General features: G+C 42.9%; 1 protein-coding gene across 1 annotated transcript in view; it reads left to right on the top strand.

Moving 5' to 3' along the window:
* The first annotated feature begins 6,557 nt into the window (after positions 1-6,557).
* LOC107378144 (hormonally up-regulated neu tumor-associated kinase homolog) overlaps positions 6,558-14,792 on the top strand; it is a 14,201-nt gene continuing 5,966 nt past the window's right edge. The window contains 6 exon segments of the mRNA XM_070548859.1: positions 6,558-7,097; positions 8,221-8,343; positions 8,536-8,705; positions 10,947-11,002; positions 12,795-12,933; positions 13,027-13,154. Of these exon segments, the coding sequence (XP_070404960.1) occupies positions 6,837-7,097; positions 8,221-8,343; positions 8,536-8,705; positions 10,947-11,002; positions 12,795-12,933; positions 13,027-13,154 (877 nt within the window). The 5' untranslated portion in view covers positions 6,558-6,836.

Raw genomic sequence — 14,792 nt, 5'->3', positions numbered from 1 at the left:
CAAGTTTGTATTCATTTTTTCACAATTAACACACTTTTTTATCTACTGAGATTAACCATACAGTTTTATTGAAGTTTTCTTTTTAATTAGTTGCTATTAGGCTATGGAAGCCAAATAAACTGGGTTATAGATGCATGTACTGTCTTCACATAAAAATATAAAATAATGACTGTAAAATGTATTCTACTGAACATAATAGATAATCATTCAAAGCATAAACAGCTACATATTTTCTTCAAGGTAAGCTGGAGCAGAATTCTAGATTTCATTAAACCACTTTAAAATGGATATTACAACTCGAGTTTAGGGCTTCTTGTAGGACTTAAAGTTATTAAATATGCTTATATTAGAGCAGTGTGTTGCATTACTACATCAAATTTATTTCTATAATATATTATAGTAATGTATGTTTTTTTATTGAATGTATGCTTTAATATGATGAAAGAACAAAAATTTGACCTCAGTGTTGTTGTTTGCTTAGGAAAGATATATTTGGATATTTATGAAGAAATAAAACATTTCTGAAGGATAAAAACTCTAAAATGAACTATAAGAATTCTGGACATGTGGTTGTAACATGATATTAACTGCAGAACTAAAATTTATCAAATTAGAATTTAAATGTATTCAAAATTAACAATTAAATGATCCAGTTTAGTGGCTGCGCAGTGAGGCAGTGGTTAGAGCTGTTGCCTTGCAGCAAGAAGGTCCTGGGTTCGCTTCCCGGCCTGGGATCTTTCTGCATGGAGTTTGCATGTTCTCCCTGTGCATGCGTGGGTTCTCTCCGGGTTCTCCGGCTTCCTCCCACGGTCCAAAAACTTGACTGTTAGGTTGATTGGTCTGTCTAAATTGTCCTTAGGTGTGAGAGTGTGTGTGCATGGTTGTTTGTCCTGTGTGTCTCTGTGTTGCCCTGCGATGGACTGGCTCTCTGTCCAGGGTGTACCCCACCTGCTTGCCCATTGACCGCTGGAGATAGGCACCAGCCCCCCCCCCCCGCGACCCTACGTGGACAAAGTGGGTTCAGACAATGGATGGATGGATGATCCAGTTTAGATATATCCATAGACATATATTAATTCTGGACGTACCACCACCCATTTCTCTCATTTCTCTAAGCCAAATCTGGGCAGTTCCCACCACTGTCCTCTTGGCCATGTCACATCTCATTACACCTAGAAAATCCAAAAATGGGAAATGGGGGGGATCTGAGAATGGGGCTGATGGTAGGAGCAATGAATCATTGTAGCGACTGGCTAACTGAACAAATCCCCAAAGCCGAGATGCCCAGACTTCCCTCTCCCCAGCTACTTGGGGAAACGCAAGGCATTCCCTGGCCAGCCGAGAGACATAGTCCCTCCAGCGTGTCCTGGGTATTCCCTTGGATCTCCTCCCAGTTGGACGTGCCCGGAAAACCTCACCAGCAAAACGTCTAGGAGGCATCCTGACCAGATGCCAGAGCCACCTCAACTGGCTCCTTTCAATGTGGAGGAGCAGCGGGTCTATTCCGAGCCCCTCCCAGATGACCGAGCTTCTTGAAGAACCCTGCAGAGAAAACTCATTTTGTCCGCTTGTATCCGCAATCTTGTTCTTTCGGCCACTATCCAAAGCTCGCGACCATAGGTGAGGATAGGAACGTAGAACGTGAATTGAGAGCTTTGCCTTCCTGCATCACTGCAGATGCAGCTTCAATCCCCATGTCGATCTCATGCTCCATTTTCCCCTCACTCGTGAACAAGACCCCGATATACTTAAACTCCTCCATTTGAGGCAGGACCTTGTCCTGGTCAGAGATTTAGATATAAGGGTTAGGGCTGTAACATCAAAACACTTTACCAATATATTTTTTTATTAATTAAGGTTCAATATCTATGTTTTAGTTTTTAAATGCTAACAATATTTTAAATGTAATATCAAGTAATTAAATATATCAAATTAAAACAGTTCCGTCCCTTTTTGTCTTTAAACAACAAGTGGCTTTTATGTTGATCATATAATGAGAACAATGGTTTCATAACTTGCTGTGTGTGTGTGTGTGTGTGTGTGTGTGTGTGTGTGTGTGCGTGCGTGCGTGCGTGCGTGCGTGCGTGCGTGCGTGTGTGTGTGTGTGTGTGTGTGCGTGTGCGTGTGTGATGTGTTTAATGGTATGTGGTTTTTTTTTCATGGGATATTTACTGGATGCACTTTACCCCTTGTTACTGCAGAACCAACCAACCTGCAGGAATAGTAACAGAACCCATAAAATAAATGTACTTTTTAGCATTTTTCTCAGACTAATACTGTTTTTCATCTCAGAAATCCTTACAATGTTTTATGGGTCATTTTACACATCTGCATTGATAAATAGCAATTCATTCATTTAATAAAAATCTTATTTTGCTGTTATATTTCACAATATTACAACAGAAATATAAAATTGAAAGTGTTACAGATAGCTTTGCTGCTCAACGTTGCAATGAAAAGGACAAAAAAAATCCTGAATTTTGTTTAAATAACTATGAAATGATGACCTGAAGGCAAAGTGAAGGTTTGCAAAATAGTGTTGGATTATTTTTTACAGATGTAGTACAGCTAGTTATTTCTTTTAGCTTTAAACTGGACTTTTTGCACACTTTTTGGTGTTTAGTTAAACATTTCCTTAGTAGATGTGGTGATATGAAAGTAAAAGATAATGCTGAGTCATATCTCCATTCTGCTAAAGCATTACAAACCACAGCTCTGCATTTAAAATGTTGGAAAGCTTGTGCTGCTGTCAAGATCGTCTGACAGTTAAATGTTTTCCCTCCCAGTCTTTGTCTGAACCCAAGAGAAGAATTCGAGGCAGCCTTGTATAAAAGTTCACATTTGTTTTGGTCCTTTCATTTATTTCAGTTTATCTAGGCACAAAGTGTTTTCACAAGACCCACATCCTCTCACCATTTGGAGGATAATTCAGGATCATTCATCGCTGAAGCAACCTGATCTGGTTAAAACGTTTCTGTGGGCAACGGCGGCTGGGCCTGGGGAGGCTGCTGTCACACTGTGTGATGTTGAAGACACGCAGCTTTGAGTCGGGGAGTGAAGCGGCGTGCTGTTTGTCTGTTTCTACACTAAGAGAGCCATTTCTAATCAGCAGCACTGCAGTAGAGACCGCAGAACATGAGAGATGTCAACCACAGCAGAGTGCAGGCACTGGCTGTCTGAGGCCGGTGATGATATAAGCGGCTGATCAAGTCATCAAGAGCCATCAGCAGGTCACATCCGGGCTGAATGAAGATAGCTAGAGTCATCCTCATTTATGAAATCTGTTCTGTTTATTAGTAAAACTCTTTACTCAACAAAAAACTACACATTCAACATGGTTTTACTTGGTAGCCTGTGAACATTTTGTCAATTTATTAGCTGATTCTAACTTATTCCATATCACGTCCCAATGCATTGGTCAAAACCAACCAAAACAATTGGTTAGTTTGACCGAAAGACAGAAAACACTGCCGCTACTGTTGGTAGTGTTTTCTATTATCTGCTGAGACATGTACAAACACTGGTGCTGCAGGAGTTTACTTTGTCCACCAGAGGGCAGACAGGTGCAGCAGCTGTGGAAAAGCCACTCCAATGTATATATGACTTTTCTGTTCAGCCTGGTTACATTTATTTATTTATTTATTTTGTTTGTTTGTTTATTTATTTATTTATTTATTTATTTATTTATTTATTTATTTATTTATTTTTAAGAAACTGAAATTAGCCTCTCATCCTTTGCAACAACTAGAAAATTCAAAATAAGCCATAAATAATTCCTGCAAGAGTTGCTTACTTTGTATTTTACCCAGTAAAAAAATTGCAGGGTTGGACATATTTGGCTGATTTCTGGTCTTTTTTGGAACAAATCCCTTCACATATTAAACAATAAACCACCAAAGCCACATCAATGATGTGTATGGAACAGTTTGGTGCCAGGTACAAAATAAAGTCAATTTACTTGTTGCATCAACAAAATCTCAAATGTTTGTGAGAAAACATTTAAGAAAGGCATCAAAACTATGTTTGCCTGTCATTTTATACACACCCTGCTATGAACTTTGGCTGGATTTGATTGTCTCATTCCCACATTAGGCTCCTCTCTTGTTTTTTTGTGCTAAAGTGGCAGTGCAGTGGTGGAAATGAAAGTGAGGGAGATGTTTAGAGGCCGATGGTCCACCGTGTCTGCTCTAGTGTGGTTTTGAGGGAGTTATTTGGTGTTAAAATATGCCTTAATGGCTGCTGGGGATCCATTTATTACAGGCAGGAAGCAGAAGGGGGTTTCTCCTCTCATTTATTGTGACCACCAAGAAGCTCGCCAAGTCCTACAGGCCAGCCAGCATTCCTCTACACACACACACACACACACACACACACACACACACACACACACACACACACACACACACACACACACAGTTAGAATCTATCTACACACTCCGACGTTAACCGTCTGGGCCCGAGCATAAATGAAGTTTGTGCACACGTGTCGTGTCCGGATTGAGAAACACATGAACGACACACAAACACTAGAACAAGTTCAGAAACAGCCTTCAAATATATGTGTGCTCATGAAAGCTTCCTCACAAATAGACTGTGGTCTCTGGCAGAGACGACGGCCCTTTTCTGAATCGTGGTGACACAACTAAACACACACATTGGCCCAGAAAGCCCCTGCAAAAGCTTCATGCAAGGCAGTGTGGAAGTTGTATGGAGCCAGTCTCTCGAGCGCTTATTAGTTCACTTTTGTTTTGCAATTCTCACACTTGATTTGATGTGTTTTCATTTTCTCCTATTGGATGGTCACCTTCTGTCCTGATCCACAATGTCTGCTCATTGTTTCCTTCTTTTGTGGTCCATCAAGCACAGAACCAGTTAGCGTCAGATACCACCCCATCTGTTTGGCCCAAAAGGGATTTCCTTGTTCCAACACTCACTTAAAGGTAAACAGTGACTTATCTCTGCTACTCCTCCACATCATGCACCGTCAGCTAAGGGGGTTTGGATTGTGAAATCTCCTGATCGAAGGATTTTCAGTCACATCCTATTATGAGGAGATTCTGGGGCAGACCATGGACTTGCTGGGCACATGTCCCTTTGGACTGGGGGTATACCTTAGGGTCACTCGGGAGAAGGTTGGTGAGAGGAATGTCCAGGTTGCCCCCTTGTTTGATCGTGTTGAAGATGAGTGTCATGTTTTGTTTTACAGTCCGTTATATAACGGTTTAAGAATGTCCACGTTTGAAAAGATTCAGAGTAAAAATCCTCATTTGCTTTGGTTTTCAGATGATGCAATGTTAATAATGCTTTTGTAAATGTGCAGCCACTTCTTTTTGTTAAATAGTGTCATACAAGCCCATTTGTGCATGGCAGTGAAATAAAACAGGTTTCTTCATAAGTTTTGATTCTGATTCATCCTCACCGGTGTCATCTGCAGCCTGGTTTCAAGTCCACATGTGCCTTAGCCAGAGGCCTTGCTGTGTACAACAGGGTTGTGCTAGGTTGTGTGTGCGGATGCGAGCATATTGGGTTGCATTGGAGGATACGGAGCTCTGTCTCTCCTTTCATCAGCTGAGTGAAGGCAGAAAATCAACCAGTAATAGTGTGCAATTCGACCCTGAAGTTTATCTGTGCTTTAAAACGCAATAAACCAAAGACAAAGGGCACACTTTGATGCTGACCAAGGCTTGTCAGCTTTGTCCAGCGATCACCACCGTTGAGGTGGTATCACTTCTAAGTCTGCGTCATCTGAGGTCACCATCCAGCAGCTCAGATGATATCCAGACTCCCATAGATCACCCATCATAGGGGACAATCTGGTGTCTGTCTTGACTGCCTTTATTTTACCACTTATGCTGCGTTCAGGTTCAAAAGCCGAAGAGAAGTTAGTAAATGTCAGTTCTAGGCCGACGCGAGCCCCTCAGAACTTTCTGCTTCAGTTTTCATGATCAATACCAACAAAGTCACATTAAGGAGTTTTTATTTCAGATTGTTTTATGTTTTTAATTTTTCACTGGTAATCATGCAGCATATTTTAAATAGTGGTGCTCCTTTTGTTCACGTGTTTTTTAGTTAATTATAAAATATGTGGGTTGGGTGAGGTTTCCTGATGATTCCAAATAGCTTCAAACACATCTAGTGTTAATTTGTCAGCTTCATGATTGTGTGTGTTTGACACATGAGAGGCTATTTGTCATGTATGTGATGCAAACCCACGTCAAAAATAGATCTGCTTTCCTGAATGTGGCCAAAGTCAGCACATATTTACCTGAGGACAGGAATGCCTCGACGGAAACTTGGTGAGGGAAGAAAAGGGTTCTTTTAAAGCCTGACCTCTGACTTTAGTTGTAGTTGTGGTTTCTCACAGAGGAAATTCAGCAGGACAAAAATAGAAGATTTTAAATTAGCCTCCAAGAAGTAAAGTGAGACCATTACAAACGGTTACTGTGTAACTGTGAGTATCTGTGTGTACCGTGGAGGGAGGAGGGTGATTACGGTGTAGAATGTCCTCCTCATCGTTGGAGCTGACCTAAGAACACAACGGTTAATCATCCACTAACCGACGGGGCGACACAGAGTGAGAGAAGAGAGGCGAGCCACCTGAGCACCAGCAAGAAGCCACTTGTGTCTCCTAGAAGCTCAATCAAACAAAGAAGAAAGGACGAGGGGACACATTGGACCATCTAGATCAACACATGTGACATTGGATAGCAGAAATCTGCAGCCGAGCTCATTCTAGAAAACGGTTTGTTTAAGAGGTGTTTGCCTAACATTCTTGTTTTGGATCAAATGGACTCAATCGTGAAAGTTGAAAGTGACCACATGGGGTCTCGTCCGGGATGCCAGCAGCTGAAGTGAAGCCCACTCTGGAGGAGATGGTGGCAGAGGGAGAGGGGGCTGTTGAGCGTGAGGTGTCCGTGTGGGAGACCCCTGGTCCTGGCTGGGAGCAGCTGCCTTTGTCCTCTTTGAAGGTCTCCGGAGAGCTACTGCGAAGCTTTCCTCATTCCAAACGGGTGGGATCCTACCTGGTTGGGAAGATGATCAACAAGGGCTCATTTGCCAAAGTCATGGAGGGGCTTCACACTGGCGTGGGGGAGAAGGTGAGTAAAGTGGGTTGGAAGTATGGCAACATGGCAAAGAAAACATCACAGGTTTAACTTCTGATTGCATGGTTACAGCATCACAACAGCTGATTACAAACATGATAATATGGAGCTGATGGCAGCCTGTTATTATACTTTTCATGGTTCAGACTGCTTATTTAATCTTTGCTGAACAGGCAAGAGTGCTTTGCATTCTTAAATCTACTTTTGTGTTCATTACCACGTAAAAATCTATCAGATTTTATATGTTAATTAGACATCCCAACTCTATTTCACCATATGCATCATATTTAAAACAGCTCTACCTCTTTAGCAGGATTTGTACTTTCCTCTTAAACCTGCTGTGACAAATGCTAATGTGTATCTTTCTGCCTTCTGATGGGGACTCCACAAGTGGAGAGGGCCAGTTTTGTTTATTTTCATTTATTGTATTGATATGATTGAAGGTGGTTTCTTTGTTCATCTTAACTGCTTTTATTAGATTCATGTCAACACTGTAAAAACTATTTGCTGAGCCTTGGAGGTTTCTTGGAAATAATTCTAAAACTGGAAAAAGAATTTTGCCTTTACTAGTTTTCACCCACGTCTTAATAAAAACCAAAGTGATTAGAGGTAGCAAAGGGAGCAGCTTTTGTTCTGCTATGTTTGCAGCAGGTTTATTAGGCTAGTTTGCTGTTTTAAATCTCCTGATTTCAGCCAGATCTGATTTAGAAGAAACAGAAACTAGGTCATACCAGATTGATAGGCTAATGGCTAGTTATACCTGAACCAATAAGTGAATTTCTATTGAAATAAAACAACCCTGTTCTAAAATAGTAAAAGAAGTTCATATGAACTCTATTTTCTAAACTTTTTATATTTCCATCAATATGTTTATTTATTTATTTATTTATTTATTTATTTATGTATTTGTGCTACCTGAGGCTGTTCCAGCAAGAATATTGACTATTTCCACAAAAAAATGTACTTCATGTATGTCTGAAATGCAGTAAAGAGGTTTATAAAATTATATGTTTATTAATTTGAGACTTTATTTTTCAAAACGCTTGGTTACTTGCTTATTTGAGACGACATTGTGTTCGTTAATACTGTTTGCGTGTTTTCTTTTGGGTGTATTCAGGTGGCCATTAAAGTGATAGACAAGAAGAAAGCGCGCCAAGACTCCTATGTGCTCAGGAACCTAAAGAGAGAACCCCGAATTCATCAGATGGTCCGACATCCTCATATTGTTGTTCTCCTGGAGGTAAAACTCAAAGCTTATTAAAGCTGAGATCAAAACCATCAGAAATGTAGATAGTTCAGTGAACATTATCTTAGTATTTTAGTGTGTGTGTGTGTGTGTGTGTGTGTGTGTGTGTGTGTGTGTGTGTGTGTGTGTGTGTGTGTGTGTGTGTGTGTGTGTGTGTGTGTGTGTGTGTGTGTGTGTGTGTGTGAGACCCTGGAGACAGAGAACAGTTACTACTTGGTCATGGAGCTGTGTGCAGGAGGAGACCTGATGGACAGAGTCTGTGACAAGAGGAGGCTGGAGGAGAGGGAGGTGCGACGTTACACCCGACAAATCCTCTCTGCTGTGGATCACCTCCACAAGCATGGCATCGTGCACAGGTTACTACACACACACACACACACACACACACACACACACACACACACACACACACACACACACACACACACACACGACAATGTTAGGAAGACCACCTTCATAATGATAATTGCCTGTTTCACATTGCTAATCCAGGTGCATGTAGGGACAAAGTTGACCTGTTCAGGTATTCACGGTAACCCTTTAGGCTCAGGTAAAAATGGCACTTAGCTAACAGCTCGCTGGCTATTATCCGCTCCTGGATTTCTGCAAACAGCTATTGTTCTATAAAATGGTGAAAGTGTGACATCTGCACTGGAGAGACAATGCAGGTAGAAATATTGACAGTTATATAGCGTGGCTTTTGAATCATGCAAACATGAATATGAACAGCTAAAATGTGCATAGTTTTATGGCACGAGTTTGCCAGTCAGTCATATCATACAGTTTTATTTCATACTGGGAATTTGCCTAACATTCTGAAACGAGAACTACTTGGAAGCAGCAAAGAAGGTGAAAAGACTGGTTAGATGCACAAAAGCAACCCCGCTGACAATAGCCTTTGTCTCTGGAGGACATTTACATCAGCACACACAGAATCACAGAAAAGCAAAGATAGACCTCAGTCATAAAGGCATGAACCCTTCACCCTAGGCTGGCCTCTATACTTTCTCATAACTGTGATCACAGCATGACTTTTATGTTATTTTTGGATTTTAAAAGGCCTGAGAAACCTATTTTTTTCTAATTAGATGTTTAATGACAAAAATAATGTTATCCTTCCATAAATATCAATTTTGTATTACCTAATGCATGTTGGTTTCTAACTGACACATAGGAAGGTATTCCTTTTCAATGTATGCAAATTGCTTCATTTGAGAAGCAAGTGCCCCTGTGGAAATGTTTTTGTAAATTGCATGAACTCTTAAGACCCTATTTTGTATCTGCAAACGAAGCAGAGTCTGATTCTGATGATTTACAGCATAACTACAGTCCTAAAAGAAAGTTAATGTCTTGCACAGTTCAGTGTGGGTGACAATTTTCTTTTAGTACAATTTAGTGTCAGATAACCCACTCACAATCACATGCATGCACGCACGTGCTCACACACTCACACACACACACACACACACACACACACACAGCACTGTGCTTAAAGAACTTGGCTTCTCTGAAGGTGGGAATGTGATTACCAGGCAGTGACTTCATCATTCTGTGCCGACGCCATGATTCACACATCATCACAACATCATGGACTTCCTTTCTAATGAAGTCCCTCAACGACACAGCTTTCAGCTCCTAAAAAACACCTCTTTCTCTATTACACTTTCCCACATGCACACACACACACACACACACACACACACACACACTCTCTCTCTCTCTCCACCAAAAGCCCAGTAGGCACGGTTCCTGATTAAACTGGAAATAAATGGAAAATTTGCACTTAAACACACCTCCTGCCACCCACATTCAATAGGTTTGCCATACATTTTCTCCTTCGTGACAATGTGTGTTCTTGCTGTTTCTAGCTGTGTTTCCACCCCCACGTCGCACACACACACACACACACACACACACACACACACACACACACACACACACACACACACACACACACACACTTGTCTTTGAACTCCCCTTGGGTTGTATGAGCAGGCTTCTCTGGGTTTTTGAGCGTCTGCTGGTTAGATGAATGCAGATGAAAGGAACATGGTGGATTCCCAGTCTGCGTTTTAGGGGCTCTCTCACTCTTAACCGCAGATTTTCATTTAGCCGGTAGTTTTATAGCCGGCAGTATGATGGCAATGAGACTGGGGCAATTCAGTGCGACCTACTCAGGTAAATGCAGGGATTTTTGGGGGGTCAATGTTGAAGGATGAATCAAGGACTGTAACGGGTCAACTTGACCTAAAGGTTCTGAGGTTTCTAAAGCGGTTGCTGGATTTGGACAAACTAATCCCCCAAACTACCAAATGTTCAGTCAGCAGAGTTTTAAAGACTTGAGTTCTGGCCAAACCCAAGCTTATGGGTTTTCTGTTGCTTCTGCAGGGCCTGTCCTATCCCAGATCATCTTGTTTTTTATAAATACGCCATAAAAGCTTTCTCAAATAGAACTAGCACCATGATGTCGGTCAAGCAAATTACTGGAAAACACTCTAATGAGGGGAAGAAACGTAGGATTAGAAGCAGGATACATAAAAGTAAAACTAAAAACCATATTTGCCCATTGAGACTGACTCATTTCTTTCCTTTTGCAGAGATCTAAAGATTGAAAACTTCCTCCTGGATGAACATAACAACATAAAGATTGTGGGTATGTTGACATTCAAATTGGCACGAAACTTGAAACCATTTCTGTTAAGTGTTTCTTAAAAGTGCAGTATGTAAGAATATAGTGAGAATTTAACAGTGAGGAAATCCCAAAAGAGTCTAATGTTTCCGTCATTTTGGAAGCAAGGTTATACTGAAACGTGTTTAATATCCAGCTGGCTGCGGGGATAGTCAGTTTTTCTCCTTTCATCTGATCCAACTCACCACCAGGTGGTGATCAGTTGACAGCTCTGCTCCTTTCTTCACTCGGGGGTCCAAAACATACGGCCGCAGGTCAGATGATACGACTACAAAGTCTATCATCGACCTGCGACCTAGGCTGCCCTGGTACCAAGTGTACCGATGGAATCCTTATGTTCGAACATGGTGTTCGTTATAGCCAAACTGTGGCTTGCACAGAAGTCCAATAACGAAACACCACTCGAGTTCAGATCAGGCGGGCCGTTCCTCCCAATCACACCCCTCCAGGTCATGCTGTCATTGCCCACATGCGCATTGAAGTCCCCCAGCAGGACAATGGTGTCCCCTGATGGAGCACTATCTAGCACTCGTCCCAGGGACTCCAGAAAGGGTGGGTACTCTGAACTGATATTTGGCCCACAAGCACAAACAACAGTCAGGACCTGTTCCCCGACCCGAAGGCGCAGGGAAGCTACCCTCTTGTCCCCCGGGGTAAACTCCAACACACAGGCAGAGAGTCTTGGGGCTAACAAAAAGCCAATCCCAGCCCTCCGCCTCTCACCTGGAGCAGCTCCAGCAAAGGAGAGTGTCCAACCCCTCTCAAGGACTTGGGTTCCAGAGCCAATGCTATGTGTCGAGGTGAGGCCGACTATATCTAGCCGGTACCGCTCAACCTCTGCCACAAGCTCCTGCTCCTTCCCCGCCAGCGAGGTGACGTTCCATGTCCCAAAAAACAGTTTTCTTGTCACGGGATCGGACCGCCAAGACTCCCGCCTTGGTCTGCCACCCAATCCACATTGCACCGGACCCTTCATGTTCCTCCTGCGGGTAGTGGGTCCACAGTTGGATGAGCCCATGTATCCGGTTCGGGCTGGGCGAAAGCCCGGCCACCAGGCGCTCGCTCACGGGCCCCAACCCCAGGCCTGGCTCCAGGGTGGGACCCCAGTAACCCTCCGGGCCTGGTACTCCGACTCTTTGTTTTAATGTCCATGAAAGATCCTGTGAACCATTCTTAGTCTCACCCTTCTCCTAAGACCAATTTGTCATGGGAGAGCCTACCAGGGGCACAAAGTGCCCCAGACAACATAGCTCCTAGGATCATTAGGGCACTCAAACTCCTCCACCACGATAAGGTGATGGTTCAAGGAGGTGTGATTGGCTAAAGACAACATATGGTAGCCAGTGCCAGCCGAGCACTACCTTGCGCATCCTCCAATCAGCTCATATTATTCTACCAGATAGCCCTCCCTCTTTCAGAGGGTTTCTGCTGCGGAGATTCTGGATCGAAATGTGTCGACCCGACACGTGGCGAGGCTACAGATAGAGATCTGGCTGCTGCCAGGTTAAAGAAAGGAGGGCTGTAACTACTGTTTACCATCAGTAAGTGTGGGGTTGCCGTGTCTCCTGTGAGCTAATACTGCAGCGCCAACTATTGTAATTTGACGATGGTCAGCAAAAAGCTCGACAGTTGTGTCAAGTGGTTGCAGTAACCACATTTTACCACAGGATGTCATTTTTACTTCATTTCTACATACTCTGCATAATGCACCTTTAAAGTATAGATCAATAGCTTGAAGTAAAAGTCGTTCCCACAGATTTTGGCCTGAGCAACACTCTGAAGCCCGACTCTTTATCTCCGGAGCTCCTCGGCACTCAATGTGGAAGTCCTGCCTATGCCGCTCCAGAACTGCTGGCTCACAAGAAGTATGGCCCCAAAGTGGATGTCTGGTCCATGTACGTGATGAAGTCCCTTTTCTAAATCAGTGTGTGTCTCTGTGTAAGTAAGTTACAGTTTCTGTGTGTGTGTGTGTATGTGTGTGTCCGCAGAGGTGTGAGCATGTTCGCCATGCTGACAGGAACTCTACCCTTCACCGTCGAACCATTCAACATCAAACAGCTTCATCAGAAGATGGTCAACAGAGAGATTAGCAGCATCCCTGGTGACATCAGTAAAGGTACTGGTCAGAGTTATAAAATGAGGATTCTGTCTTTGTCTAAAGCACGAGTCATGCTTCTCCGTCAGCTCCAAAAGGGAGAGACACACACATGCACGGATGGAGACATTTTGCCCTCATACCTCTCCATCTCCTGGAGAGTGTTGCAAAGTAATTCCCCACCAGGACAACAGAGGGCGTAGCACTGTTCTGTGGTATCCTGTCATGTATCCGGTCCAAGATAGTCTGTTTATATTGTGGGTTTTTTTTGTATATAAGAGACTTTTTAACACGGACAAATTTGTCTCTCATTCGCCTCCACCTCTTCATGCGCTCGCCACCTCTAAACCCACGTTTCCTGTCATTTCCGTCCACAAATAAAACGCTTGCTGCGTATCTTTTCACTCCTCCAGTCACGGGGGATTAAACTAAATCCAAATTCAAATTCAAAGATACTTTATTAATCCCAGAGGGAAATTAAAGTTTCAGTGCACACAATTCTGAGATCAGACATACATACATGGGCATAGACACATGACGAGAATTGGTGACTGTGGTCATTCGCAACCTGAGTCGTGCTACCTTAATGGAGATCAGAGGGTTTATATATGAGGATTGAGTAAGGTGGAGGAAAAAAAGGCACTTCAGAGTTACCCTCCACAGGAAGGGCAGCTTTGCCATGCAAAAAACACCTCAGACGGAAATGCAACATACTTCAGACATTACACAACATAAGTGTCCACTAGGTGGGGAGGTTGGATTAGGGACTTTCCTCACATCAGTGCATGCAGCCATGATAAGCAGCGCTCTTCACCTCCGTTTGGACAGGGGAAGGAGGTATTTGGGTTTAGAGAGCACAGCGAGTCCTGGAAACGATTAAACGGCCTTCACTGGTCGCAGTCCCGCCCAGACTGGGATAGGGAGACAGCAGAGGCGGAGCTAGCCTAAATAGCGCCCTGTGCGAGATCCCCCTGTGACCCCACCCCCACCCCCACCCCACACACAAAAGAAAAAAAATCAAACCTCAGAGTATTATTTATTTTTAACAGCTGATGTCACCATCACTTCTCCAGACTGGGGCTGCCTGGAAATTGTGTGTTTTCCTTTACCAAAAGTTAAAACCATCGACATAGGTTAAAACACCAACAATCTATTAATCATTAATAATTGATAAGATACAAAACTAGTGTTTTCCCCTAATTTTTTTGTCATTTTAAGTTTTTATTTCCTTATTCAGCAAATGTCTCCGGCAGACAAAAAACTAAATGACAAGAGGAGACACGACTATTGATTAATTATTCATGAATCCATTTTAACTGGTTAAATTCTTTAACTCTCCCGCGCTGCTCACAGGCTCACAGGCTCAAGGGCACCAGATTCAGATAAGAACTTGTTTTGGGGCCAGACAGAGATAAGTTCCTCTCTGTCTTAAAGTTCTGTTGGTCTCCAACCCCTCTAGATCCAATAATGGCATAAATTAATCTATCCCAATCCGTGCTGATCCGTCAACTCTATCCTTGATGGCATCAACCTTCTGTGCCAGAGTCTGAATCTCAGCCAAAGTTCCAAGCTTACGACTCATCTCGACAATTATATGAGTTTGTGCATTCACAGCGCGGTGTAATCCATCCCTGAGCTCCAGGATTGAGCCAATATTCC

The sequence above is a fragment of the Nothobranchius furzeri genome, chromosome 2, assembly GCF_043380555.1.
Source record: "Nothobranchius furzeri strain GRZ-AD chromosome 2, NfurGRZ-RIMD1, whole genome shotgun sequence".
NCBI lineage: Eukaryota > Metazoa > Chordata > Actinopteri > Cyprinodontiformes > Nothobranchiidae > Nothobranchius > Nothobranchius furzeri.
This window is presented reverse-complemented; position numbering and strand designations above follow the sequence as displayed.